The 27,991-nt window shown below is 44.3% G+C and overlaps 1 protein-coding gene across 1 annotated transcript in view; it reads left to right on the forward strand.

Moving 5' to 3' along the window:
• Positions 1 to 1,384: 1,384 nt before the first annotated feature.
• Positions 1,385 to 27,991, forward strand: part of AUH (AU RNA binding methylglutaconyl-CoA hydratase) — a 298,019-nt gene continuing 271,412 nt past the window's right edge. Inside the window, exons 1-2 of the mRNA XM_040354848.1 lie at positions 1,385 to 1,629; positions 18,068 to 18,135. Of these exons, the coding sequence (XP_040210782.1) occupies positions 1,419 to 1,629; positions 18,068 to 18,135 (279 nt within the window). The 5' untranslated portion in view covers positions 1,385 to 1,418. The remainder of the gene's footprint in view (positions 1,630 to 18,067; positions 18,136 to 27,991) is intronic.

Raw genomic sequence — 27,991 nt, forward strand, 5'->3', positions numbered from 1 at the left:
TCTCGCTCTGTAACGAGCGATAGCGGGTGCCCGGCGGTGATCGCACCCGTCGGGATCAGGGGCGAGAGGGGGGCGCTTCGCGAGGTGACGTAGATCTGGGAAACCGCGGTATTAACCCTTTATCGCCCGCTAGCTGGGGTTAATACTGTACCCCTAGCGGCTGAATCGCGCGGCAAATCCGACGGTATAGCGCCGCTATTTTTAGCGGCGCTATACCGCCATCGCGCCTCCCGCCCCAGTGTGAAAGGGCCTTAATTTAAACATAGCGCCTGGTCATCAGGAGCAGGGCGCTACATCTGTATTTACAAGCCTCGTTTTTATAAAAAATGTACACAGTGTGCTATGCCTGCCTATAATAGAGGGTCTGCCAGTGACATTATATCATGTTTTATTTGTACTAATAGCGGTGGGGGGGGCAGAGACACAGACATGGAGCTGACAGGCAGGGATGAGGGGGACAGAGCAGAGGAGAGCTGCGGATGACAAAAGGGATGTACCCTGACCACGGTGGTCAGGGCTCAGCATCCCTGATTATTGTGGTCAGTACAGAGAGGGGGACACAGGAAGTCCCCTTTTTATTCCAGTTTAGAGGGGGGCAGATTAGACAGCATAAGCACTGTGCCGTTTAATCTGCTTTACGGGACAATGATCTCTATTTTTTGGGGGTTAACAAACACCTTAAATACACTTGTGTAAACTAGGACTAAGCGGCTGAGGCACATTCCCAGTCCCGTGTATACACACTCTTATATACTGTACATAAAGCTGTGGAGCACAGAAAGCCCCCCGATAATTGTACAGTGACTGCTTTCTGGTGCACTTGGACTACAATAAAAACAAAAGGATTTGGCTGGACAAGCCTTGGACATATACATGGCCACTATGGGGGAGCTTTACTAAAACTGCTGCAGCTGTGCATAGCAACCAATCAGCTTCCAGGTTTAATTGTCAAAGCTTAATTGAACAGACTGAAGCTAGAAGCTGATTGGTTACTATGCCCAGCTGCAGCAGATTCTGAGTGTTCCAGTGTCAGTAAATCTCCCCCTATAAATTGTTCTCTTAGAAAAAAACATAAAAATAGGTTTGCTTGTAACTCCTTTATAGTGTTATATTTTAGGTTACACAACTGTGCTGACCGTTATTTCCAGTCATGAACCTGTGAGTCACCATTTCTTCCATCCCCAGACTAGCTGAGCTATTACTTTCCCCACGTTACTGAGCTCAGCACACTTAACACTTTATATATCACCCCGCCAGGCTTTCACAAGCAGCCCACCTGCCGAGTAGTCACCTGAACCACCACATATTCTTTCTTTCTTTAAACTAACTTTATAAACAACATTACTTTATGAACACACCAGCAGGAGCAGTATTCCCAGAGAAGCTTGCAGTGGCTGCATTTCAGTGACGTCACCAGCATGGCGGCTCTGGCTGGCTTGAGGGTCTTGGGCTACAGCGGTGGGGTAGCATGGGTTGCACGCGCCGCCTCGTGGCGGGTCCCCCGCGGACAGAAGCTCGGGGGGCAGGTGCAGTTGTGCTGCTTGTCCGTCTGTGAGGGGCGCCAGTACAGCTCGGAGGCGAAGAGCGAGGACGAACTGAGGGTCAGATACCTGGAGGGAGAGGAACAAGGTAACAGCGTGACGTCATCATGAGTGCGCCGGGGCTGATTTGCTGCAGTGTGAAAGGAAGCTTTGTAGGATATTGTATTAGAGAGAGAGGTGCTTGTGTGCTGTGTGAATCAGTCCCCATTGGTAGTAGAAGTATATGGAGATTATTAGAAAAGAAAAATAGATTTTACAGCATAGGTTACTGTTTAAAGCTGAAGGGACAAACGCATCTTACTGCCAGACTGTAATATTTCAAATGTGGCATGTGCTAGTAAAATGACATATCATCACACAGACTTAGGGCCGGTTCACACCAGAACACAGCGCAGGAAAGGTGTGTTCTGTGCACGTTTTCCACACTGCATGTGATCACACTGCCCTTGCAATCTGCCTGTGGGTGCCAGTGTATTAATGGCACCTAAAATATAATTTGCATGGTACCATGCATTTATAAAAGTAGTGCACCGCGGTTCAATGCATTCTGCAACCCATACCTGTCAAAATGCACCACACAGGAATGCACGGGTTCAAACTCACTCGTTGTGTACAGTGTTGCCCACCTACCAGATTGAACTTTACTGACAGGACACCCAAAATGTACTGGCACAGAGAAGATTTCCTGGCAATTTCAAAAGTTACAGATTTACGTGAAAATGTCACTATTTAGGCTACAAACAAGTACAATATGCAATTGGCAATGTGATTTAAGGTAAATATTAAAGCGGAGGTCCACACAAAAAGTGAACCTCCGCTTTTCGGAACCCCCCTCCAGTGTCACATTTGGCACCTTTCAGGGGGGAGGGGGGGCAGATACCTGTATAATAAAGGTATTTGCACCCACTTCCGTGAATAGACTCCGGCAGAAGTCAAGCACCTTTGCGTCACCCTCCGCTGTCTTCTGGGAGACAGCGGGGACCAGTGAGGACGCGCCACGCGCATGCGCAGTAGGGAACCGGTCAGTGAAGCCGCAACGCTTCACTTCCTGATTCCCTCACTGAGGATGGCGGCGGGGGCAGCCGAGAGACGAGCGATTGCTCGGCTACTGCTGGCAACATCGCGGGCACCCTAGACAGGTTAGTGACCAGTGTGATGTTGATCAGGGATGCTGTGACTGGCTGGTCACACTGTCTACTTTTAGGCCTTGTACCCGCACCCTTATGGATGCAGATTGGAAGCAGAGGTTGTGTTCTTGCAGCTGTTTCTTCCCAGTAGACATCGATGAGACTGCCTACACATGGATGCAAGGAACGACTGTGCATCCCTGAGTGGGTAAATGTGCTCCCTGCAAGAGCTGTATTTACCCATATGGGGATGTACAGGTGTTCCGTGCAGTCCCATTTATGTCTATTAATCTAACATCTGCGCGGCTGCATGTCCCCAAAATCACATTGTCTGTGTTCAGACCTTGCACCCACATGGATGTCAGACTGGGATCAGTGGCTGTGTCCATATAGCTACTGTGTCCCAATAGACATAAATGGGATTACCTGCACAGGGATGCACAGAACACCTGTGCATCCCCGTGTGGGTAAACATGGCCCTCGCACATGGTTCTTATTAATACACCCAATATGAACGAGGCCTTCTGGTGACATCGAGACTGGCATAGTAATGTTCAGGGATACTGTGACTGGCTGCACTGGTGTAGTGAGTGTATAAGGGCTTGTTTACTCTTGTTGTTGAGGGGTGGTAAAATCCCAAGGTTTACCTGCATTTTTACTAGCCCTAAACTATTCCCCTTTAGCTGGGCAGGTAGTTGCTGGGGCTTGACAAAGGAGCAAGTCCCATCTACCAGTGCGCATGTTCCAAAATGTCGTTGCAATCCACCAGTGACGTCATTGTGCCAAGCGCCGCGTTCTAGCCCTCACCATCGGCCTGATCCAAGCCTGGGTTTCATCGCCGTGGTCCCAGAGATTCTGCTGGTGGTTGGACTCCTGCCTTACTTCTTTAACCTCCATGTTACCGGATAATGCACCTGTATCTCATTAAAATGTTTTCAGTTCTAACCTAGAGCTGCCTGTGTTTATCTTGTCATATGCATATCTGGAGTCTGCTTTCCCCCCTCAAAGACTACCAAGGTTGTTTTGGACTGCTAAAGTAATTTATACAGGTCTCCCATCTTCATCTATCCCCCTATTTATCGGCACCACTACCCATTTTTTGGTCTATAGTTGCTGGGGGGTGTACATATGCCACAGCAAGAATTCAACCCCCTGTGCTTCTTGGTGGCCACTACTGCCTGCTGAGCCGAGCGTGATCCATTCAAGTGAACGGGGCTATACTGTAACTGCCCCGTAACTGCTTACGATGTACAGGGTTGCTTGCAGTAGTCAAGCATTTAGGGTGTTAAAACAGGCAGTGAGTGAGGAGGCGATACACCTTCTAAATGCTCTCTGCAGAGCAATCGGAATGCTGATCACTCTTCAGAGAGCACCGCAGATGTAAATGAGCCCAAAAAACAAAACAAAAAAAAAACACTGTCACCAGAGCAGTGCTGTGTCACTATGGTGACATTGTTCTGGTTTGGCCATTGATCAGAGACACTGTATGCTGTAATGGTATACTGTGTCTCTGATCCCTTCACTAACCAGGGCAGTGCAATGCCACCATAGTGACAATGTACTGCTATAGTGAAAGTGATCAGTTTTCTTTTTTATTCTTCTTGAGTGTGGATTGCTGTAAAAGGAAAGACTTTAAAGGCTGCAGTGCAATGTGATTGGTCACAACAGTCACATGGTACAGGGCCAGTTTCTATAATGATCTGTTGTTTCCGAGGGACATAGCAAACACAGATCAAACCGCTGCATGGTGAGAACAGGGGGTCGTACTGGTATATCCCCCTAAACTAACGTTTGTCCCACCAGGCCAAATATATGTGGTATAGTGTGGAAAGTGGTTAATAATATCCCTGTTTTCATTAATGCATCTTTTATCTAGTCAACATCCCATTCATTTTAATACATTTTTATTTATTTATTACTAAGACCAGGGGCTTTCAACCCCCCCTTTGTGACAGAACAGCCATGGACCTCCTTTACTAGATGTTTAGTAGACATCTGATGACTCCTGTGCCTCCAGTCTATGCAGATCGAAAACAGTCTTTTTGCCTCTGATGTTCTGACTGCTTAGTTCTGCATATATCCAAGGTCATTTAAAGGAGAGATCGGTGAACATGCATCCATTGATCTCCCTCTATGATCAATTTTAGATTCCATGTGAACCCAGAAACCGTAAGGAGGGTACAGGTTCTGCAGAAACCAGGCATTTCCTCAAGATTCCCCCAAGCCCGTAACACACAGTAAAAAGAAAAAAGGCCTATGAAGATCAATTCTTCGTATAGAATGGTAAGGACTTGCTCTGTCAGATTTTATGTTTTTGAATGTCCTCCATGGCCCTGATCAATGAAGCATAAAGCGGGAGGAATTTTTGTCACTAGAGGAAAAGCCAATCGGAAATCTCCCAGTCAGGACACCTGATTTAGTGAAAGTGTCTGCTTTCACTTTGAGGAGATTATTTCCATTTTCTGCCAAGCTTCAATGCAGACTGTGGGAGGAAATCTCTGCAACCTGAGAGCTCTATGAACCCTTCGCCACCCCAAAATATATATATTTTTTTTTAGCTGCCACTTTGAGTGCAGGTTTGCCTTAAAGTAGTTGTAAACATACAATGATATAGACACCTTTTAATACAGGTATATTTATGCAGGCACCATAACTGCTTTTGCTTAGTTTGATCTTTCTTATCTTTTTAAGAAAGTGCTGTCATATGACCATGCATGGGCATGATCAACCAAGCACTTCAGATGGGAAAAGCACATGAAAATTAGACACTAAGGTTTTTAAAATACACATATGTGGGGGGCACACACTAACCCCCCCCCCAAATGTTTAGGGTAATATACACTTTAATTTATTTTTCTCTATATAGTATATACTGTATATTTTTAGAAAGGTTTGTCGTTATATGTGACATTTAATGAAGATACTTTTGCAGTTTGCGAAGATCATGTCATAAATAACCACATGTACGTTGTTACACTGAAAGATTTTGAAGTCCATGCTGCAATGATTGATCTTTCTTCAACAGTCTTGGTTTTAACCAATTGGTTTGTTCTCTACCCAGTGGTACAGATGCCCGTATACATTGAGTCACCAGTAACAGGAAAACATGGTCTGTGCTTAAAGTGATTCTAGATGCACACTGTTTAATTTACATTGTATCTTTTATTTCTGTATATGTATGATGGCACTGTGATTATTTTAATAAAAAAACAAAAAACATCTAAGTACCTTTTTCATAATCGATATACAGCTGTTACATGACCCATCTCTTTCCCAGTCTGTCTCCAGGGAAACATAAGCAGGAGGAGCTTTTAGTCCTCTGCTGCTGCTGGCCACATGTTCAATTAACCACTTCCATACAGGACATTTTCACCCCCTTCCTGCCAAGGCCAATTTTTTAGTTTTCAGCGCTGTCGCACTTTGAATGACAATTGCGCGGTCGTGCAACGTGGCGCCCAAGCAAAGTTGACGCCCTTTTTTTTCCCACAAATAGAGCTTTTTTTTGGTGGTATTTGATTACCTCTGCGGTTTTTATTTTTTGCGCTATAAACAAAAGAAGAGCGACAATTTTGAAAAAAACAATATCTTTTACTTTTTGATTTATTAAATATCATAATCTTTTTTTTTTAAAAACTATTTTTTCCTCAGTTTAGACCGGTACGTATTCTTCTACATATTTTTGGTAAAAAAAAAAAAAATCGCAATAACCGTATTTGATTGGTTTGCGCAAAAGTTCTAGCATCTACAAAATAGGGAATAGAATTATGGTATTGTTTTTTTTTTTTTACTAGTAATGGTGGCGATCTGCGATTTTTTTTTTTTTTTTTTTTTTTTTTTTTTTTTTTTTATTGTGACATTGCGGGGGACATATCGGACACTTTTGACACATTTTTGGGACCATCGACATTTATACAGCGATTAGTGCTATCAAACTGCACTGATTACTGTGATTACATTAAATGTGACTGGCAAGGAAGGGGTTAACACTAGGGGCCGAGGAAGGGGTTAATATGTTCCCTAAAGTGTGTTCTGACTGTAGGGGGAGGCGACTTACAAGGGGAGGAGACTGATGTGTGTTCCCCTATACTGGAAACACAAATCGGTCTCCTCACCGCTGACAGGACAAGGGTCTGTGTGTTTACACACACAGATCCATGGTCCTGCCGTGATTGTGGGCAATGGCGGGTGGCCGGCGGACATCGTGGCCACCGGGCACACGCACCGGGTCCCGAGCAATGTGGCGGGGGGCGCGCGCACGCCCCCTAGTCGCCCGGGAGTGCAAGGATGTCATATGACGTCCACTCTGAGGGAGGGAGGATTCCCTCCGACGTCATTTTACAATGACTCGGTAGGGAAACGATCGTGTGTGGGCTTCAGAGCATTTTTAACGATCTTAAAAAATGGGCATTAAAATTTTTGAACGTGCTCTATTTTTTCACTACGTTTTTAAGGTTGTAAAAAATGGTCGTGATTGGGCTTTAACGACGTGAAAAAAAACGCGCATGCTCAGAAGCACGTTATGAGACGGGAGCGCTCGTTCTGGTAAAACTACCGTTCGTAATGGAGTAAGCACATTCATCACGCTGTAACAGACAGAAAAGCGCGAATCGTCTTTTACTAACACAAAACCAGCTAAAGCAGCCCAAAGGGTGGCGTCACCTGAATGGAACTTCCCCTTTATAGTATCGTTGTACGTGTTGTATGTCACCGCGCTTTGCTAGAGCATTTTTTGTTCACGATTGTGTGTAGGCAAGGCCGTTTTAATAATCGGGTTGAAAAAAGTCGTTTTTTTCTAGACCCTTAAAAACATAATTTTTTAGAACCCGAAAAACGGTTGTGTGTACGCGGCATTAGCCTAATACCTTTCTAGTATGCTCTAATACTTTGGTTTAGGAATGAAGGCGAACCATGTGTTATGTTCTCTCTGTATGCAATTTGACAACTGTTTTTACCCTTTCAAACACACTTAATGTTCTCTTTTGGATGATTTATAAAACGCTATTGGCGCTAGCTGCCTGTATATTGGTAATTTCTGTAATTCTTGTTTTGGATATTTTCTAATAAAAATAATTGAAAGAAAAATATATTTTTCTGTATTTACTAAAAATGTTATGGGTATGCAAAAAAAGAAAACGAACACAGTCTGTAAAGGCTGTACACTGCAATTAACTGCATTGTTGTTCTTCAGTTTAGCTATCCATTAATGGAAAAGTCATCTTATAGTAAAAAGGTGCAGTAGCCCCCAAGCAGCTCTAACTTGAACTAGCCCTGAACCCCCTCCCACCCCTAAACTAATCTTGAAAACCACCACAATTGAAATCTTCACAGCAAACACTCGTAGACTTAAATGTGAACATATTCTGAGCTTAGAGACGCTCAGAGTACGGCCCTGTTTAAGTCTGAGGCTGCACTATGCAAGCATGGACAGCGCTGAAGATTCCAGCCCAGACAATGGGGTTGATTTACTTAAACTGGAGAGTGCGAAATCGAATGCAGCTTTGCATGTTAGCAAATCGGCTTCTAACTTCAGCTTGTTCAATTGAGCTTTGACAAAAAAGTTGGAAGCTGGTTTCTATGCGGAGCTGCACCAGATTTTGCACTCCCCAGTTTTAGTAAACCAACCCTAATGTATACAGCGGAAGAGGCTGTGCCTGTACAGTAAGTAGCAGATGAATGGGGGGCGGTTTGATTAGTTTATTTGTACTTTATTACTAGAAGTTTATTTGTCCTTTTAAGTATTATTATTAAGAATTATTCATATGACCTGCTATGGAAATTGTTAACTTACATTTTAATTAATGAAGTTTTCTATTTTTGAGTCAGGCTTGTTTTTGAATTGAGACTTCTAATTGTCATACTGAAACATTCATAGATGTTTGTGTTTCACGGTTTTTCAAGGACCCCGGCAGAGTAGTGAGTCACTGTGAGTACTTGTAGTAATCCCTGCTTCAGTGTTCTGTTCTGCCAAGCTGTACTGTAGCGTAGGTAATGTCAAAGGTATTACTGTGTGTTATGGTTATTGCTGTCGCTCTGGAAGGAGTTTGATGAAAAAGCAGAGCGTGTTACCCTAGCAACCTGATTATTTTTAAAGAACATTTCTATTTATAACAAATATTGAAATACTCAGATATGTATTTAGCCTTTGCTTTGTCCAGATTCGTTCTGTTCTGACTCTGGTGTATAAAAGAACTGTGCAGTATGCACAGAGAACAGCAGTTTAGCACAGTGTGTGAATTCTTTATAGGACAGGTCATGAATTCAGAGAGTAGACCATTTGTTATATTGCAGGAAGTTATTTAGGAAAAATCTATATACAGTACAGACCAAAGGTTTTGGACACACCTTCTCATTCAAAGAGTTTTCTTTATTTTCATGACTATGAAAATTGTAGATTCACACTGAAGGCATCAAAACTATGAATTAACACATGTGGAATTATACATAACAAAAAAGTGTGAAACAACTGAAAATATATTTCATATTCTAGGTTCTTCAAAGTAGCCACCTTTTGCTTTGATTACTGCTTGGCACACTGTTGGCATTCTCTTGATGAGCTTCAAGAGGTAGTCACCTGGCGCAGCACCCCATCACTCTCCTTCTTGGTCAAATAGCCCTTACACAGCCTGGAGGTGTGTTTGGGGTCATTGTCCTGTTGAAAAATAAATGATGGTCCAACTAAACGCAAACCGGATGCAATAGCATGCCGCTGCAAGATGCTGTGGTAGCCATGCTGGTTCAGTATGCCTTCAATTTTTAATAAATCCCCAACAGTGTCACCAGCAAAGCACCCCCACACCATCACACCTCCTTCTCCATGCTTCACGGTGGGAACCAGGCATGTAGAGTCCATCCGTTCATCTTTTCTGCGTCGCACAAAGACACGGGGGTTGGAACCAAAGATCTCAAGTTTGGACTCATCAGACCAAAGCACAGATTTCCACTGGTCTAATGTCCATTCCTTGTGTTCTTTAGCCCAGACAAGTCTCTTCTGCTTGTTGCCTTTCTTTAGCAGTGGTTTCCTAGCAGACATTCTACTATGAAGGCCTGATTCACACAGTCCCCTCTTACCAGTTCTAGAGATGTGTCTGCTGCAAAAGGTGGCTACTTTGAAGAACCTAGAATATGAAATATATTTTCAGTTGTTTCACACTTTTTTGTTATGTATAATTCCACATGTGTTAATTCATAGTTTTGATGCCTTCAGTGTGAATCTACAATTTTCATAGTCATGAAAATAAAGAAAACTCTTTGAATGAGAAGGTGTGTCCAAACTATTGGTCTGTACTGTATATATATTAGAGCTGCACGATTCTGGCCAAAATCAGAATCACAATTTTTTTGCTTAGAATGAAGATCACGATTCTCTCACGGCGTAAAATCTTTTACATTTATACAAAAAAAATGGGCTAACTTTTTTTTTTTTAAATTCATTAAAGTGATTTTTTTCCAAAAAAAATTGCATTTAAAAAGACTGCTGCGCAAATACAGTGCAACATAAAATATTGCAACAACCGCCATTTTATTCTCCAGGCTCTCTACTAAAAAATGATATAATGTTTGGGGGTTCTAAGTAATTTTCGAGCAAAAAATTATGATTTTAACTTGAAAAGAGCTGTCAGAAAAAGGTTAGGTGTTTAAGTGGTTAAACGTTCCTAATTTACATACAGAAGTTTATTCCTTTGATGTGATACAATGTTTAGACATAACTTTCCACTGATAAAGAATGTTTTCAAAACTTGGCAGGCTGCCCAGACTTGGCAAATTGCCCAGACTTTGACTTTTGGCTGAGAGCAGAGGAAATTTTTTGCATACCAAAGTGCAGAGAGAAAATTCTTTTCATGTCAAAGATCTGAAACCCTGTGTCAAGAATTGCAACGGGAAAAAGATCGCGATAACGATTCTTGACGATTAATCGAGCAGCTCTAATATATATATATATATATATATATATATATATATATATATATATATATATATATATATATATATATATATATATTTTTTATATTATTATCATTAATAATATTAATATACATTTTTGGTCTTTTGACTTTTTATTTTTGATTTACAACCTTATTTTTAAGTACACCCATGCTGATGCTGCACTATTAGGAACATAGTTAAAGTGGTTGTAAACCCTCTCTGACATGTTTTACCTACAGGTAAGCCTAGATTAAGGCTTACCTGTAGGTGTTTGCAATATCTCCTAAACCTACACGGTTTAGGAGACATTTGCCCCAAAGAATGCACCGTTGTCTACGGCACATGAGCGCCGTAGACAACGGCGCAGGCGCACTGAGAATACCGGTTTTATCAATGGACAATGGCGGCTTTGATGGCGCCTGCGCGGAGTGACGGCATCGCTGCTCCGGCCAATCGGAGCGCTGGAGCGGCGATACATGGAAGTAACCTTTCTGGAGAGATGTCTGCGGCCGGAGGGGAAGATGAGGATGGCTTTGGCGGCTTCGATCTAAGGTAATGCATAATGAGCTAGTATGCTAAGTCATACTAGCTCATTATGGCTTTGTCTTGCAGGTTATTATTTTTATTTTATTTTTTTAAATTGGGGTTTACAACCGCTTTAATACTATGCTGCAATATACAAACTTGCTGAAATCTGCTGGCATGTGTAGCAGCTCCATCATTAAAATTGACATTTCTTTTAAATATATACTTTGCATCAGTCAATAGGGCAGCATTTCCAAATCACGTTATTTTGAGTTAAAAAGTCTTTCCTGCCATGAACAGAAAAAAACTGCTGATCCCCCCAAACCCTTTCCTATAAAATGTATACTAAATCGGCAGTGAGATGGGCTAAATGCTGCCCCATATACAGATAATTACAACTTCAAGGCTTGTTCACACTATGTGCAGTGACCTGCATTTTTTTGGTTATATGATAAGTGATTGTAAACGATCATCTTGTAAAACAACCCATTCAGTTTAAAATTAGAAATGAAACAACTCCTTTCCATGTGTTCTAGCATGACCTACATTTAAAGAATATATAAACCCTGCATTTCATATTCCTAATATGTGCCTGCTGTACCATGTACTTGTATGAGAAAGTATCCTGTTCTCTTTGTATGGCTTCCTTTGTGTGACATCCAAGGTGTTCCTGCCAATCCCTCTGCTTTCCTATTAAAAACTGATCACACATGAGAGCACAGTTCTCTAGCTGTGATGGGAACTCTCTCCTCCAATGATCAGACTTTTCCTGCCCCCCCCCCCCCCACACACACAGTCTTACACTGGGAAGCTTGCTGTACTGTTGCTTCTCCTCCCCCAGCTCTTATGATGCTGAGAACAGAGGGAATGTGATCACTTATATAAAAAAAAGCAAAAAGGATTTGTAATGTGTTTTTTTTTATTTTATATCTATACTTAAATGTTTTGCCTTTTCTATGTCCTTCCCCACTCACACCACAATGCTAGTGTGAGCATATGCAGCATGTCTGCACAACGCATTGGATGGTACTGCATATCACCATGTCACCACACATCCAAGCTGTCGCGTGGACATATGGATGAAATGTTGCTATATGACACTTTAAATGAAATAAGTAGTGTAATGCGCTGAAACGTGCATTGCGATACTGCAAGAGCCAACTTTGGTACCTGCTTGCATGGGCGCCTTATTTTAACAGTGTGAACCCTACTTATGAGAAAGTGGTGTCAAATGGCAAGAGAGACAGGTAGGAATGGCATGATAAAAGTACATGTCCCCTTTCACTAAATACTAAGAACAGGAACTCCAAGGCTTGTTCGCCGAAATTCATCAATTTGCTTCTTACTAAGAAACAATGTTCTTCAAAAAAGGGAAGCAAAAAGTCTTTCCTCACAGAGGGTACAGCATCATTTCTTCTCTTACAAAACCAAAAGTACTAAGGGCCAGATTCACGTAGAAGTGCGGCGGCGTAACGTATCGTAGATACGTTACACCGCCGCAAGTTTTCATCGCAAGTGCCTGATTCACAAAGCACTTGCAATGAAAACCTACGCTGGCGGCCTCCAGCGTAAGCCCACGTAATTTAAAGGGGCGTGTGCCATTTAAATTAGGCACGCTCCCGCGCCGGACCTACTGCGCATGCTCCGTTTTGAAATTCCTGCTGTGCTTTGCGCGAATTGACGTAATTTTTTCGAACGGCGACGTGCGTAGCGTACTTCCGTATTCCTGGACGTCTTACGCAAACGACGTGAATTTTTAAATTTCGACGCAGGAACGACGGCCATACTTTATACAGCATATACGTGTGCTGTGTAAAGTTAGGGCACCCAAAACCACGACTAAATTTGCGATGGGAAACTAGACTAGCAGCGACGTAGCGAACGCGAAAAACCGTCGTGGATCGCCGTAACTCCTAATTTGCATACCCGACGCTGGTTTACGACGCAAACTCCCCCCCAGCGGCGGCCGCGGTACTGCATCCTAAGATCCGACAGTGTAAAACAATTACACCTGTCGGATCTTAGGGATATTTATGCGTAACTGATTCTATGAATCAGTCGCATAGATACTCTGAGAGATACGACGGAGTATCTGAGATACTCCGTCGTATCTCCTTTGTGAATCTGGGCCTAACAGTCTTAGGTGCACAAATGTTTAAGCTTTACCTCCCCCACCTTTATTCCACCATTTTTTTACCTGGCATCCAAACCAGGTGCAAAATTGTAAAGTGTGTATCTCTTGCAGACTGCATACAATGCTCACCTTAGGTCTAGTCCATATGCCACCTATGACAGTTTGTCACAATATTAACAGGGGTCTTAATACATTAACACATATTTTAAGATATTACAGTTAAGAATCAACTTATGTATAGCTAGGAATCATCATTGGATAAAGTGATACTTTTTAATTTGTACTAAAACTTATATTTTAAGGGCAGCGTTTCAGAGTCTGCATTTTTTTTCTAGACCACTGCTTGGACCTAACGGAATGCCTTGGAAAGCCTGAAAATGTACCTATTTTAAGCTCAATAAAGGTTTTATTAAGCTTTAAACAAAGTACAAAAGCACAGCAACGCAGTGTATGTTGTTTGCACAGACACCATGAGGTTAATTTACTAAAACTGGAGAATCTGGTGCAGTTGTGCATGGTAGCCAATCAGCTTTTAACTTCAGCCTGTTCAATTGCACTTTGACATAAAAAACTGGAAGCTGATTGGTTTCTATGCAGAGCTGCATCAGATTTTGCACACTCCAGTTTTAGTAAATCGAGGCCCCAGGCAACAGCATAGTTCAATAATAATACAGCATTTCCACTTCAGCCACAAATTGTGTTTTCTCTTCTGTCTGTTAATGTCCAAACTAGTGGCGGCCCTTCCATTAGGGGTGCCCGGACGCTGCCCCCTCTCTCCTCTCCACCCCCTATATGCAGTTGATAGATTCAAGCATAGCATGAATCTATCCACGGCCACTGTGGCCGCCCCCTATCCACGTGTCCGTGTAACAGGCGCTCCTCGCGCCTGTTCTTATTGCTAATGCACAGGTGCTTTCGGCGCCGTAATGCGTTTCATGCTGGAGCGCATACCGCACTAGTACGATGATGTCATCACCCGGCGCCGCTCTGCCTTCCACTGTGGAATGCGGAAGTGCGCCGCACACATGGCGCCCTGTTTAAAATCAGTGCGATGCACTGCACCTGATCTCCTGCCTATAAAGGCATTCAATGGAGATACAACCCCTGTTCTATTTTTGTCAGCCGTAGCCTGTCAGCTCAGCTACCTTACACATGCTGCTGCCTTTGCTCCCTTTGCCGGAACACCACTCCAAGAAACCACTACTACTTTGCTGCTAAGACTTCCCCCTACAACTACAGCATTGCTGCGAACTACCTACATGCCTTTAACATCTTGCACCATGGACATTCCAACTCCTCCATAAAGATACCTACAAACGGATAAGTAGTCATTCCTTCACGTGTAGTTCTATAGCAGTGGTTCTCAACCATTCTAGTGCCGTGACCCCTTGATAAAATTTCCCAAGTTGTGGGGACCCCTTAGTAAAAAAAATTTGTAGCGTGGGTTGTCAGCACCCAAGGCAAATCAAGTAATTTGCGCCCCTAACCCACGGACATTTAGCGCTCCCTGAGTCCCTTCCACTAGTAAAGTATTAAAACCCCTTATGGTACATTTTAGGATCTACCACTCTTTGTTCTCCTTTCTTTCCCTTTTATCTCTCTATCCTAATTTCTATTTTTTTTTCCCTCCATCCCGCACTCTAGCCGTCTTTCTTGTTCTTTCTCTCCCTGTTTCTTTGTTACTTCCTCTATTTTCCTTTCCTTTGCACGTATTCTCTATTTTTATTCCTTCTCTTACTCTTTGGTGGGAATGGGATGAGTGGCAATGATGGGGGGGAGTTCTGATCGGCCAACTTAGGTGCTTTTGATGAAGGTCATCTGCTGATGTGAGAACTGTAGTGGGGACTTTTAATGGCAACTATAATCGCAGGTAGTGTTACTCACTGTGTCTCCGACTTTGTGGTGTCTGTAGCAGTGACACCTCTACCGAAATCAGGAGATAGGGTCTCCTCCAGCCCCTCCCACTTCATATTCCTCACCAGTCAGCTAACCTCTAGTCTCTGCCCCCCAGCCATGTTGTGAACTGAATGGGTGGCTGCAAAGAAGCTGAGTGGGCGGCCGCGGGCTTCAGGGACAGCCCTGCTGGGTGGCCACTAAAAGGCTGGGAGAAAGGTGCAGGCTTCAGGGACAGCCCAGGATTTGGTGACCCCTGGAAAATCATCATTTGACCCCCGAGGGGGTCCCGACCCACAGGTTGAGAACCACTGTTCTATAGGAAGATCTAATGCTAATGTTTTGTATTGCGTCCATGCTTAGTAGCCCAACGCCTTTCTTTATGTGACACAGAGATGATGTATAGATCCCCCAAACTGTTGCGAGGAGTGACACTTGGGGCCAAATACTGAGTTGTCGTATAGAGAATCGCATTGAAATCCTTGCTAACCGCAGTTGTAGTTCACTCCGTTCACCAGTGCTGTTACACTCAGGCCCCATTCAGGTCACCGGGCACATGAATTACAGCCGCCAGGGTTTTTTTTTTTTTAAGCACTTGATTAGAGCCACAGGCTCTAATCAGCTTCAAAATAGCGTGGGCTCAGGTCGCAGAGCATGGGTCTTGAGCCCACCCTGATCCTCCTCCCGGCTAATCAGGAAGTGGGTCTGGTACCTGACAGACGATCCTATTGGACCCCTTGCAAGGAGGAGAGAAGAGGCGCATGGCGTCTCTATGAGAGGAAACAGAGCTGCTTCCGGGACACCTCTTTCTACCGTTCACCCGGCAGACAGCGGGCGAGAGTGCAGGATGAGGTGGGGGTGGCTGGGGGGGGGGGGGGGATTGGTGTGGTTGATTACCACCCCCCAAAAAAAAACACAAGCCGCCAATGATCCAAATGTAACTAATATAAGAGGCATAGGTTCAAGGAAATCAGATATCATAGCATATTAACACCTTAAGAGTCCATAAACTAAGAAAATTAACTATTTTAGTACCAATAAAAATGTTATCGTGTATAGCATGCAACTGTGTAGGAAAAGGCCAATTTTACACTTTAATAAGAGCTTATAGTTCTGCTTGGTCTTGGTCTTATTTACGTGGAGAATCCTGTATGGATTAGAAACTCTGGAGAAAGCAGAAGCACATGAGAAGTCATGGATGTGAGAGAATAAAGAGGTTTCTACTGTGATGAAGAGGAAAATCGCAGAGAAAAAGTTGCACTTTTAGTAGCATTTAGAAATGAGTGCACAGATGTTCAGTACAGAGTTGGTGAGAGTACCTCAAATTTTTTTTTTTTTTTGCATAATTGACAACCATTGTATGGACTTACAGAGAGAAATGCTATTTGAGGAGCAAACGGTGAGGTGGATGACTTGAGTAGAATACAAGAATCCAGATGAGATTGGTAATGTGCCAGACTTTTGATTGGTGGGCCATATAGAAGTAAATAGGAAGTAAACCCCGCCTGTTTTTTTTTTTTTCATTTACTCTTTCAATTAATATGTTGCACAAGCTCACCGCAATGCATAGTACATGTAAAATTTACAAAAACGAGGCCTGCAAATACTTTTTTTTAATTTTTATACATTTTTTTTTTCTCCTGTTCTAATTCTCTCTATTTCCAGGTATTGAAAGTGCCATTCTTTGTGCCGTTTAGTGATTCCTTATCTGACGTCACTTCCGCCCTTACTGATTCCCTTTTTGAAAATCTTGCGCATTGGGTCATAGCGCCGTAACCAAGCCTTGATCTTGATTGCTGTTACCGTGGCAACCAAGATACTCCTTGTTTCATTTCATTCATTGCTGTGTCTGCGGCTGCTGTGTTGTTTCACTCCCCTTTGTCACTTCCTGTTCAGTCACATGGGGGAGTATCAGGAACAAGAGAAAGAGTGAAACAACACAAGACTTCTCCTCTGTGCCAGACAGAGGGGAAGTTCGCTCAGAGTCGGTCCCGGAATCCATTAAAATGAAAACCCGTCAAACTTTAGATGCCGGTTTTGAGGGGCAAAAGTGCGCAAGCGCGGTGACATCATGAAAAGGAAAAATATGATTTTAGCGCTAAATGCAGCGGTGAGTACACTTTCACATGCAGTGATCAGCTGCCTGTGTTATGGGCTACTTTTTAAGATAATGTTGTCTCCGAGGGTTTATAACCACTTTATTGTTGTCTAGCCAGAATATGATCCCAACTTGCGTTTTTGTATTTCAGTTATCTGAAGAAAGAGCTTATGGGGGGGGGGGGGGGGGTTGGGGAGCGGTCATTTGTGATTGTGTAGTTCAAATGATCAGAATTGAATATTACCACTAAACAACCAGCTTGAGTAGCTGGTATTGGGGAGTTGACAGTAATGTATTCCAGGAAAGGAAGCAGACCGAGGTGATGGAGAAATCTGAGGTTTTGTTTTATGCAAATTGAGTTTAAAGCACACCACTATAAACAGTATGCAAACTAACCCCCAATGCATGGCATACAACCTTTTGTGCCATAACCTTCCATTTGCAGCCTTATCTGCGTCTACAAGCTGTACTTCAGCCCCTATGAAGAACCTGTGCAAAAATCAACTCTTTTGACAGCCTAGGCGTGAAAGCACTGCCCTGTATGAGAGCAGGGAAAGAGTACATAGGAGCCTTGTATCTGGAAGTACTGAATTTTTCAATGAAGCTGGAGCACAGATCAAGTTGCAGTCAGGCACTGGAGGGCACCTACTATGCAGTGGGTCAGCGAGTGGTTTTAGATTATATATTTAATTAAGAGTTTTGTTTTAAAGAATCAAGATTATGTGAAAAATTTAGCCAGCTGTTAGTCGAGTAAATACAAGAAATTTGATAAAAGTTTACCTCTGTTTAAGCCCACCTGATTGTTTGTTTGTTATTCCTCCACCAGGAATTGTGGTACTTGGAATAAATCGTCCACAAGCAAAAAATGCAATCAGTAAAGGTTTGCTCAAATCGGTAAGTTACAGTTATATTGTTTCTTTCCTATGTTAGAAATTGCTAATACTCATAATTTTTTGTAGGTGCAACTATTGCAAAATCAGAAGGGCTGAGTAGAACATAACCAAGGCTTACACAATGCAGGAAACTATTCAATGAACATCAGCATAGCCACGATTAAGTGAATCTATCAGACAGGGGTGCTTCTCCTATGCATACCGTGACACGGTGGAATTATGTTTCCCTGATCACCTCAATAATATTACAACATAACATGTTTTTGGGGCCCTGCAGTTTTTTTTTTTTTTTTTTTTAATTTTAACTTTTGCTGTTTTTACAATTTAAAACTGTAAAATCATAGTTAGTCAGGTTGAAAAAAGACACAAGTCCATCTAGTTCAACCAAAAAGAATAAAGAATACAATCCCATATACACAATCCCATACCCACAATTGTTCCAGAGGAAGGTGAAAAACTCCAGAAAAACATGATCCAATTTTCTATAACGGGAACAAATTTCCTTCCTGATCCGAGAGAGGCAATCAGATTTTCCCTGGATCAATTTTACCTATAAATGTCAGTACCCAGTTATATTCTGTACATTTAGGAAATAATCCAGGCCTTTTTTAAAGCAATCTATTGAGTTTTCCAGAACCACATTTGGAGGGAGTCTATTACACATTTTCACAGCTCTTACTGTGAAGAAACCTTTCCGTATTCGGGGATTACATTTTTTTTCCTCTAGACGTAGAGTGCCCCCTTAAGTCCTCTGTGATGACCTTAAAGTGAATAACTCAATGCCAGGTTCACTATATGAACCACTTATGTATTTGTACATGTTGATCATACACTTTCCTCTTCTTAATCACTTAAGCCAAGACAATTGCGCGGTCGTGCGACGTGGCTCCCAAACAAAATTGGCGTCCTTTTTTCCCCACAAATAGAGCTTTCTTTTGGTGGTATTTGATCACCTCTGCGGTTTTTATTTTTTGCGCTATAAACAAAAATAGAGCGACAATTTTGAAAAAAATTCAATATTTTTTACTTTTTGTTGTAATAAATATCCCCCAAAAACATATATAAAAAAAAATGTTTTCCTCAGTTTAGGCAATAATCGTTTATCGGTTGGTTTGCGCAAAATTTATAGCGTTTACAAAATAGGGGATAGTTTTTTTGCATTTATATTTTTTTTATTTTTTTTACTAGTAATGGCGGCGATCAGCGATTTTTTTTTTTCGTGACTGCGACATTATAGCGGACACTTCGGACAATTTTGACACATTTTTGGGACCATTGTCATTTTCACAGCAAAAAATGCATTTAAATTGCATTGTTTATTGTGAAAATGACAGTTGCAGTTTGGGAGTTAAACACAGAGGGCGCTGTAACATTTAGGGATCACTGTGTTATTGTTTACTAGTGTAGGGGGATGTGGCTGTAGGACTGACACCATCGATCCAGTCTCCCTAATAAAAGGGATCACTCGATCGATGCGCAGCCACAGTGAAGCACGGGGAAGCCGTGTTTACACACGGCTCTCCCTGTTCTTCAGCTCCGGGGAGCGATCGCGACGGAGCGGCTATAAACAAATAGCCGCGCCGTCGTCCCGGATCGCTCCCCGAGCGGACCCGACCTCCGCATGTACCGGGGGGGGGGGGGGGTCCCGATCGGACCCCCCACCCACGTCTAGGCAGACACGTACAGGTACGTTGATGTGCCTGTCCGTGCCATTCTGCCGACGTAAATGTACATGAGGAGGTCGGGAAGTGGTTAAGAGGGGATAAATTCAGTTGTTCTAATCTTAACTCATAGCTGAGCTCCTCCATGCCTCTTATCAGTTTGGTTGCCCTTCTCTGCACTTTTTATCCAGCCCCCCATATCCTTTTTGAAAACTGGTGCCCAAAACTGAACTGCATATTCCAGATGAGGTCTTTCTAATTATTTGTACAGGGGCAAAATTATATCTCTCTCTGGAGTCCATACCTCTCTTAATACAAGAAATGCCTTTGCTGGCTTTGGAAACCACGGCTTGCATGCTATTATTGAGGTTATGATCTACCAAAACCCCCAGATCCTTCTCCACCATTGAGTCCCCCAATTGTACCCCCCCCCCCAGTATGTATGATGCATGCATAAACTTAGCCCCCAATTTATCAACATTAAGGCTACTTTCACACTGAGGCATTTTTGCAATGCGCTAAAGGGCTAAAAACAGCTCACGTAAAGTGCCTGAAAAACACCTCCCCTGCAGCTCCAGTGTGAGAGCCTGAGTGCTTTCACACTGAAGCGGTGTGCTTGCAGGAGGGGAAAACAATTGCTGCAACAGCATCTTTTGGAGCGTTGCAGGAGTAGTGAATACCTTTTTTGGCTGCTAGCAGGGGTTAAAAGCACCCCGCTAGCAGCCGAAATATGCAGCTAAAATTACGGTAAAGCTCCGCTAAAATGAGTGGCGCTTTAACGCCGACGCCCCTCTGCTCCAGTGTGAAAGTGCCCTTAACCTCATTTGTCACTTAGTTCCCCAATTAGACAGTGCATTGAGGTCGGCTTGTAAATTGGAGACATCCCGTTTTTTCCAGTGCATAGCTTGGTGTCACCTGCAAAGACAGAAATGGTACTTTTAATCCCAGACCCTATATCATTTATAAAATTATTAAAAAAGTAAGGGTCCCAAACTGAACCTTAGACCATTCAGAGTAAGAGTCATAAACCACTACTCTCTGAATCCTGTTTTTTAGCCAGTTTTCTATCCATTTACAAATTGATATTTCCAAGCCTGTAGACTTTACACTAAACATGAGCCGTATGTGGGGAACTGTTAAACGCTTTTGCAAAATCCAAGTATACCATGTCCACAGTCACCCCGCTGTCCAAGGTTTTACTTGCCTCATAAAAAGAAATCAGGTTTGTTTGACAACTTCTGTCTTTCATAAATCCATGCTTTCTGTTGTTTAAAATATATTTTTTTTCCAGCAAGAACTCTATCTATGTGGCCTTTTATTAAACTCTCCAGTATCTTACGGACTATATAAGTTAAACCAACAGGTCTACAGTTACTTGGCAAAGACTTTGATCCTTTTAAAATATGGGCACCACATTGGCCCTGCGCCAATCCAGTGGTTACATTCCAGTCATTAACGAGTCCCTAAACATTAGAAACAATGGCCTTGAAATGACAGAGCTCAATTCTTTTAGGTGTGTGGATGCCATCAGGTCCAGGTGCGTTATCCACCTTTATTCTGTCTAAATATTTCTGCACCATATCACATTTGAGCCATTGTGGATCATTTGGGGCTGTGTCACTACCACCCACATATTTTTTATTTTTTTAGCCTTTTAAACTTATTGCCCATGGGAATATACTTTGCAGTGAGTTTGCATTTCTGTTCTGTTTCCATTGATGCCAATTTCTTTATCGTTACATCACGGGACACAGAGCGGCATTCATTACTATATGGGTTATATGGAGTACCTTCAGGTGTAGACACTGGCAATCTTCAAACAGGAAATGCCCCTCCCTATATAACCCCCTCCCATAGGAGGAGTACCTCAGTTTTTACGCCAGTGTCTTAGGTGTTAGTCATGGTTTAGCTTGCCTCCGCATCCTTGGGATTAGGTGAGCTACCGGTTCTGTCCAAAAAAGCCTGCGCGCTAAAGTGGTCAGTAACCGGACCCCAAACCCTTGGGGTATAGCCCATAATGCTTTCTTTTTAAGAGAGCTGGACCCTGGGCCCAGAACTTAGAAACCTTTGGGGCGCCTAATGTTTTCTGTTTGCCAGGGTGCTGTATGGGCCCAGGACAGTGGATCCTTCATGGAAGAAGAAGGTTCCCAGGGCCTGAAGGTCTAGACATCCCCACGGAGATGGGGGAAGATTGGACCTCTTGCTTGGCAAAGTCCTGCGGCATGGAGCAGGTAAGTAAGGGGAAAAACCTGCGGGGCTTGGCTCTTAGCAAGTTTTTTCTGGGAGGTCACAGGGGACATGCCTAAAGGTTATGCATTGCATCTGGCAAACCAGTCACATATCATGAAGATAGGATGGCTCTATATGTTATAGTTCCCCATAAAAAGTGACCTCCCTGGTAGTGTTGTAAAAGCTGTGAGTGGGGCCTTTTATGTACAAGTGTATGTGTGTGTCAGAGAGCTATGCTTACCTGCAAGCCTCCAGGCGATGCTCTATCCAGTCCTCTCCCTCATGCCTGCAAGGCAGGCAAAACGCTGACCTCCTCGTGTGTTCACAGGCCTGCGGCTGCAGGAACAGAGAGGCCCTTCCTCCCAACCCCCCGTCGCGGGCGCGCGCGCGGTGCGCGTGCACGTGTTATAGACGCATTTGGCGCCGTTTTAGCTGGGGGGGAAGGGCGGGTCAGTGGTTTAAAGGAAGGGGCGGCCCTTCCTTAGATGCCACAGCTCATTCATTTCTCTGGCTTAAGGGAGGAAGGACTGGAGGGAAGCACGGGCGCTGAGGACACACAGTGGCCAGAAAGAATACTACAGTCTTCAGAAGATTGTGGTTTAGCCTAGGAATAGGCTGGTTTTCTTTTCCATCTCATAGTCTTTTCTTTGGCAATACTACTCAGGGGGATAGAATGTTTTTTCTTGCCTAGATTGAAAAAAAAAAAAAAAAAAAAGGTGTCATCTAGGGTAGAGGAAACATTTTTTATTCCCCAAACAGGTGTTTGGGCATTTAACTATTATAAGTCCCAGGTACCAATAAGTAGCAGGTGTACCTCGGTATTGTACTATGGCATCAAGATCAGAGGGTACAAAAGGTGGGGATTCCCCCGCAGAGTCTGAGGTCTCGGATAGAGCTATGCCGCTGCTTTCCCCACAGGGAGCCGTTGGGCCATCGGGGTCTGGGGCTAGAGCTGACGCGAGTCAACCCAACCCTAAGGTGGTCACGGAAGAGGTGTTACTCGCCTCTTTAAATGAGATGCGGAGAAGCATGGGAGAAATGATAGCCGCAGCCATGCGGGGTAGTAAGCGGAATAGATCTCCGTCACCCGTGCGCGGACCCTCGGAAGAGGAGGTCCTTTCCTCTGGGGAATTGGACGACCTCTTGGACAGAGACCAAGTAGGTTCAGGGATCGAAGATCCGGATACAGAGGAGTCTGGGGCAGTCTCCCTGAGGGAGAGCTGGTGGATTCAGGGCTTGACGGACTTGGTCCATAAGGCATTCAACCTGCCTGTACCAGATCTCCAGGTATCGACGGTTTCAGCTTTGGGCTCACTGAGGGCGCCTCAAAGCAGGGCTGTGTTTCCGATCCATCCTCTCTTAGAGGGAGTCTTGTTCCAAGAGTGGAACAAACCAGACAAGGTTTTCTTTCCACCTAAGAAATTTTCTGTCTTATATCCTATGGAAGAAAAGTTTTCCAAGAAATGGGCTTCTCCTGCAGTAGACGCAGCCATCTCATGTGTTAACAAATCGTTAACATGTCCTGTAGAAAACGTACAGGTTTTCAAAGATCCAGTTGATAGACGCTTGGAAGCCCTACTTAAGAACTCCTTCACTTCTGCAGGGGCAGTAGTACAGCCAGCCGTGGCTGCGATTGGAGTCGCTCAAGCTTTATCGGATCAATTTAAACAAATGCTTGAACTTATTCCTGCCGAGCAGGCAGAAGAATTTTCGGATGTCCCTAAAGCCATATGTTTTACGGTAGACGCAATCAAGGATTCTATCCAACAAGCGTCACGTTTATCATTATCCCTTATCCATATGAGAAGACTCTTATGGTTAAAAAGCTGGGAGGCTGAGCCCCCATGCAAGAAGCTCCTGGCAGGGTTTCCCTTCCATGGAGGACGGCTCTTCGGAGAGGACTTAGATAAATACATTCAGACCATTTCAAACGGCAAGAGTACTCTCTTGCCAACTAAGAAGAGGGTTCAGGGGCCTGCGTTTAAACGACAGTCCTCCCCTGGGCAGGGGCCCTCTAATGCCAAGCAGTATCGACGGCCTCCTGCAAGAACAAACTTCGGCTTCAACAGCAGATCAAGAGGACAGGCTGTTAGGGGCAAGAGGCAGTGGTTTCGCAAGCCGGCAAAACCAGCCCCCAAGTCTACCTCATGAAGGGGCGCCCCCACCCACGAAGGTGGGGGGAAGGCTGCGACTCTTTTCGGAGATTTGGGAAGCCAGCATTCCCGACGAGTGGGTACGGTCTTCCGTGGCCACAGGCTACAAGCTAGAATTCCTAAGGTTTCCTCCTCCTCATTTCCAGGAGTCGAGGATTCCAAACGATCTGGAGAAAGGAGCCGCATTAAAGTCGGCTCTAGATCATCTACTTTCCCAGGAAGTGATAGTGGAGGTACCAGTCCTGGAACAGGGGCTGGGTTTCTACTCCAACCTATTCATCATCCCAAAGCCCAATGGAGATGTCAGGCCAATTTTGGACCTAAAGATGGTAAATGCATACTTAAAAATCCGCTCATTTCGGATGGAATCCGTGCGGTCAGCAGCTGCCACACTCCAAAAGGACGACTTCATGGCGTCCATAGACATAAAGGATGCCTACCTTCATGTTCCAATTTATCAGCCACATCAAAGATATCTACGCTTTATGGTGGCTTCGCGTCATTTCCAATTCGTGACACTTCCCTTTGGGTTGGCTACGGCCCCCCGGGTGTTCACGAAGGTTCTAGCTCCAATCCTAGCCAAGCTAAGGATCCAAGGGGTCACGATCCTAGCATACCTGGACGACCTCCTAGTCATAGACCACTCGTCTCCCGGCTTGGAACGAGCAGTGGCCCTCACGGTCCAATACCTCGAGAGGTTCGGCTGGGTCCTAAATCGAGAGAAGTCAGCATTCCAGCCCACAAGGCAGTTGGAATATCTCGGCATGAGATTAGACACAGAACAACAAGGGGTGTTCCTACCTCTGAGGAAGGTCAAAGCCATCAAGGAATTAATCCTACTGGTTCTAAGCAAGAAAGAACCGACTATTCGCCTATGTATGAGATTACTAGGCAAGATGGTGGCTACTTTCGAGGCGGTGCCATACGCCCAGAGCCACACTCGCATCCTGCAGGCAGCCATCCTGTCAGCATGGAGCAGAAGGCCACAGGCCTTGGATATCCCGTTGCCTCTCTCATCAAGAGTCCGACAAAGTCTGTGTTGGTGGTTAGACCCTCAGAATCTACTGAAGGGGAGGTCTTTCAGCCCAGTGGCTTGGAAGATAGTGACCACAGACGCCAGCCTGACGGGCTGGGGAGCGATTGTGGATGGTTCCACTCGCCAAGGTATTTGGACAAAGCCAGAGAAGCTTTTACCCATCAACATCTTGGAGCTCAGAGCTGTTCGACTAGCCCTCAGGGCTTGGACGTCGAAATTGCAGGGGCTCCCGGTGAGAATTCAATCAGACAATGCCACGGCAGTGGCATACATAAATCACCAAGGGGGGACCAGGAGTCAGGCCACTCAGAGAGAAGTGAGCTTGATTCTCCTATGGGCAGAGGCTCATGTGCCCTGCATATCGGCAATATTCATTCCCGGAGTGGACAACTTTCAGGCGGACTTCTTAAGCCGCCAGACTCTATGGCCGGGGGAATGGTCTCTGCATCCACAAGTCTTTCAAGCACTCTGCCAAAGATGGGGAGTGCCGGACGTGGATATCATGGCATCGAGACTCAACAAGAAACTAGACAGGTTCATGTCCCGCTCAAGGGATCCGATGGCCTGCGGAACCGATGCGTTGGTTTGCCCTTGGCATCAGTTCAAACTTCTTTATGCGTTTCCCCCGCTCCAGTTACTACCCCGCCTGCTGCGCAGGATCCGGGTGGAGCACATACCAGTCATCCTGGTAGCTCCAGCATGGCCCAGAAGGGCATGGTACTCACTAATCTTAAGGATGGTAGTGGGAGACCCTTGGACTCTTCCTCTACGGCCAGACCTGCTATCGCAAGGTCCGATCCTCCACCCTGCCTTACGGCATCTAAATTTGACGGCCTGGAAGCTGAATCCCTGATTCTCAGGGGTAGAGGTCTGTCTCAGAAAGTAATCTCTACCCTAATCAGAGCCAGGAAACCGGTCTCTAGGGTGATTTATTACAGGGTCTGGAAGGCCTATGTAGGCTGGTGTGAGTCCAAGCGATGGCTTTCTCGCAAATTTACCATCGATAGAGTATTAAGTTTTCTCCAGCTAGGAGTGGATAAAGGATTGGCATTAAGCACAATCAAAGGACAGATTTCTGCTCTGTCAGTGTGGTTTCAGCGGCCGCTGGCCACCCACTCGCTGGTTAAAACCTTCCTTCAAGGGGTCTTACGTATTAGACCTCCAGTTAAATCCCCGCTTTGTCCGTGGGATTTAAATCTTGTTCTGTCAAGTTTACAGAAACAACCGTTTGAGCCGTTGGCTGATATTCCTTTGGTTCTACTGACAAGGAAGTTAGTATTTTTGGTTGCCATAGTTTCCGCAAGAAGAGTTTCGGAGCTGGCAGCCTTATCCTGTAAGGAACCATATCTTGTTTTTCATAAGGACAGGGTCGTTCTCCGCCCTCATCCTTCCTTCCTTCCGAAGGTCATATCCAGTTTTCATTTGAACCAGGATTTGGTATTACCATCCTTCTTCCCTAAACCTACTTCCAGAAAGGAAGGGTTGCTGCATACCTTGGATATTGTCAGGGCCATGAAGGCCTATCTTAAAGCTACAAAGAAGATCCGGAAGACAGATGTGCTGTTCATTCTACCGGATGGGCCCAAGAAGGGGCAGGCAGCTGCAAAGTCCACCATTTCTAGGTGGATTAAGCAATTAATCACTCAGGCCTACGGCTTGAAAGGGTTGCCTCCTCCAGTATCATTAAAGGCTCATTCTACTAGAGCCATGGGCGCCTCCTGGGCAGCACACCACCAGATCTCTATGGCTCAAGTTTGCAAGGCGGCAACCTGGTCTTCTGTCCACACGTTTACAAAATTCTACAAGTTGGACGTAAGAAGGAATACTGATACTGCCTTCGGGCAGGCAGTGCTGCAGGCTGCAGTTTGAGACCCTCGGATTCCGGGGGCTCCTCTTTTTTTGAGTTAAATTTAAAATTTAAGATTATTTTTCTCAAATAAGTTGGATTTATTATGATTTGAGTATATCTCTAAATTAAATCCTTTTGTCTTGGAGATGTTCTCCCTCCCCTCATTGTAAGCATTGCTTTGGGACATCCCATATAGTAATGAATGCCGCTCTGTGTCCCGTGATGTAACGATAAAGAAAAAGAGATTTTTAATACAGCTTACCTGTAAAATCTTTTTCTTGGAGTACATCACGGGACACAGAGCTCCCACCCCTCTTTTGAGGACCATTTTGGGAGGCATACTGCTTGCTACAAAACTGAGGTACTCCTCCTATGGGAGGGGGTTATATAGGGAGGGGCATTTCCTGTTTGAAGATTGCCAGTGTCTACACCTGAAGGTACTCCATATAACCCATATAGTAATGAATGCCGCTCTGTGTCCCGTGATGTACTCCAAGAAAAAGATTTTACAGGTAAGCTGTATTAAAAATCTCTTTTTTCCCTCCCAGTCTAAATCCTGGAGTGCAGCCCTCATCCTTGGAAAATTTGCTCTCTTAAAGTTAAAGTTGCTTGTATGTGTTTGTTGCTTACAGCTAACATTAAATTAAATGATTGTGACCTATGAAACTCTGAATTAAACTGGTCACAGCCGGCTCTTGTCGGGCCAGAATGAGTGAGGACGTAGCGCTCTTTACGGAGGGAAGGGCTTGACCATGCCTGCCGGAGTGTGAGCGCCGTCCCCGGGAAGAGCAGAAGCAGACCCGTAGCGTGAGAGGCTGCAGTGTACACCGATGAAACCCTCCGAATCCACCCTGTTCCCATACACCATCAGTTAGAGCAGCCAGTGCCTATGGAAGGATACACAGTGATTAAAATTTGCCACCCCCCTC

This window comes from Rana temporaria, chromosome 1 (genome assembly GCF_905171775.1).
Source record: "Rana temporaria chromosome 1, aRanTem1.1, whole genome shotgun sequence".
Classification (NCBI taxonomy): Eukaryota; Metazoa; Chordata; class Amphibia; order Anura; family Ranidae; genus Rana; species Rana temporaria.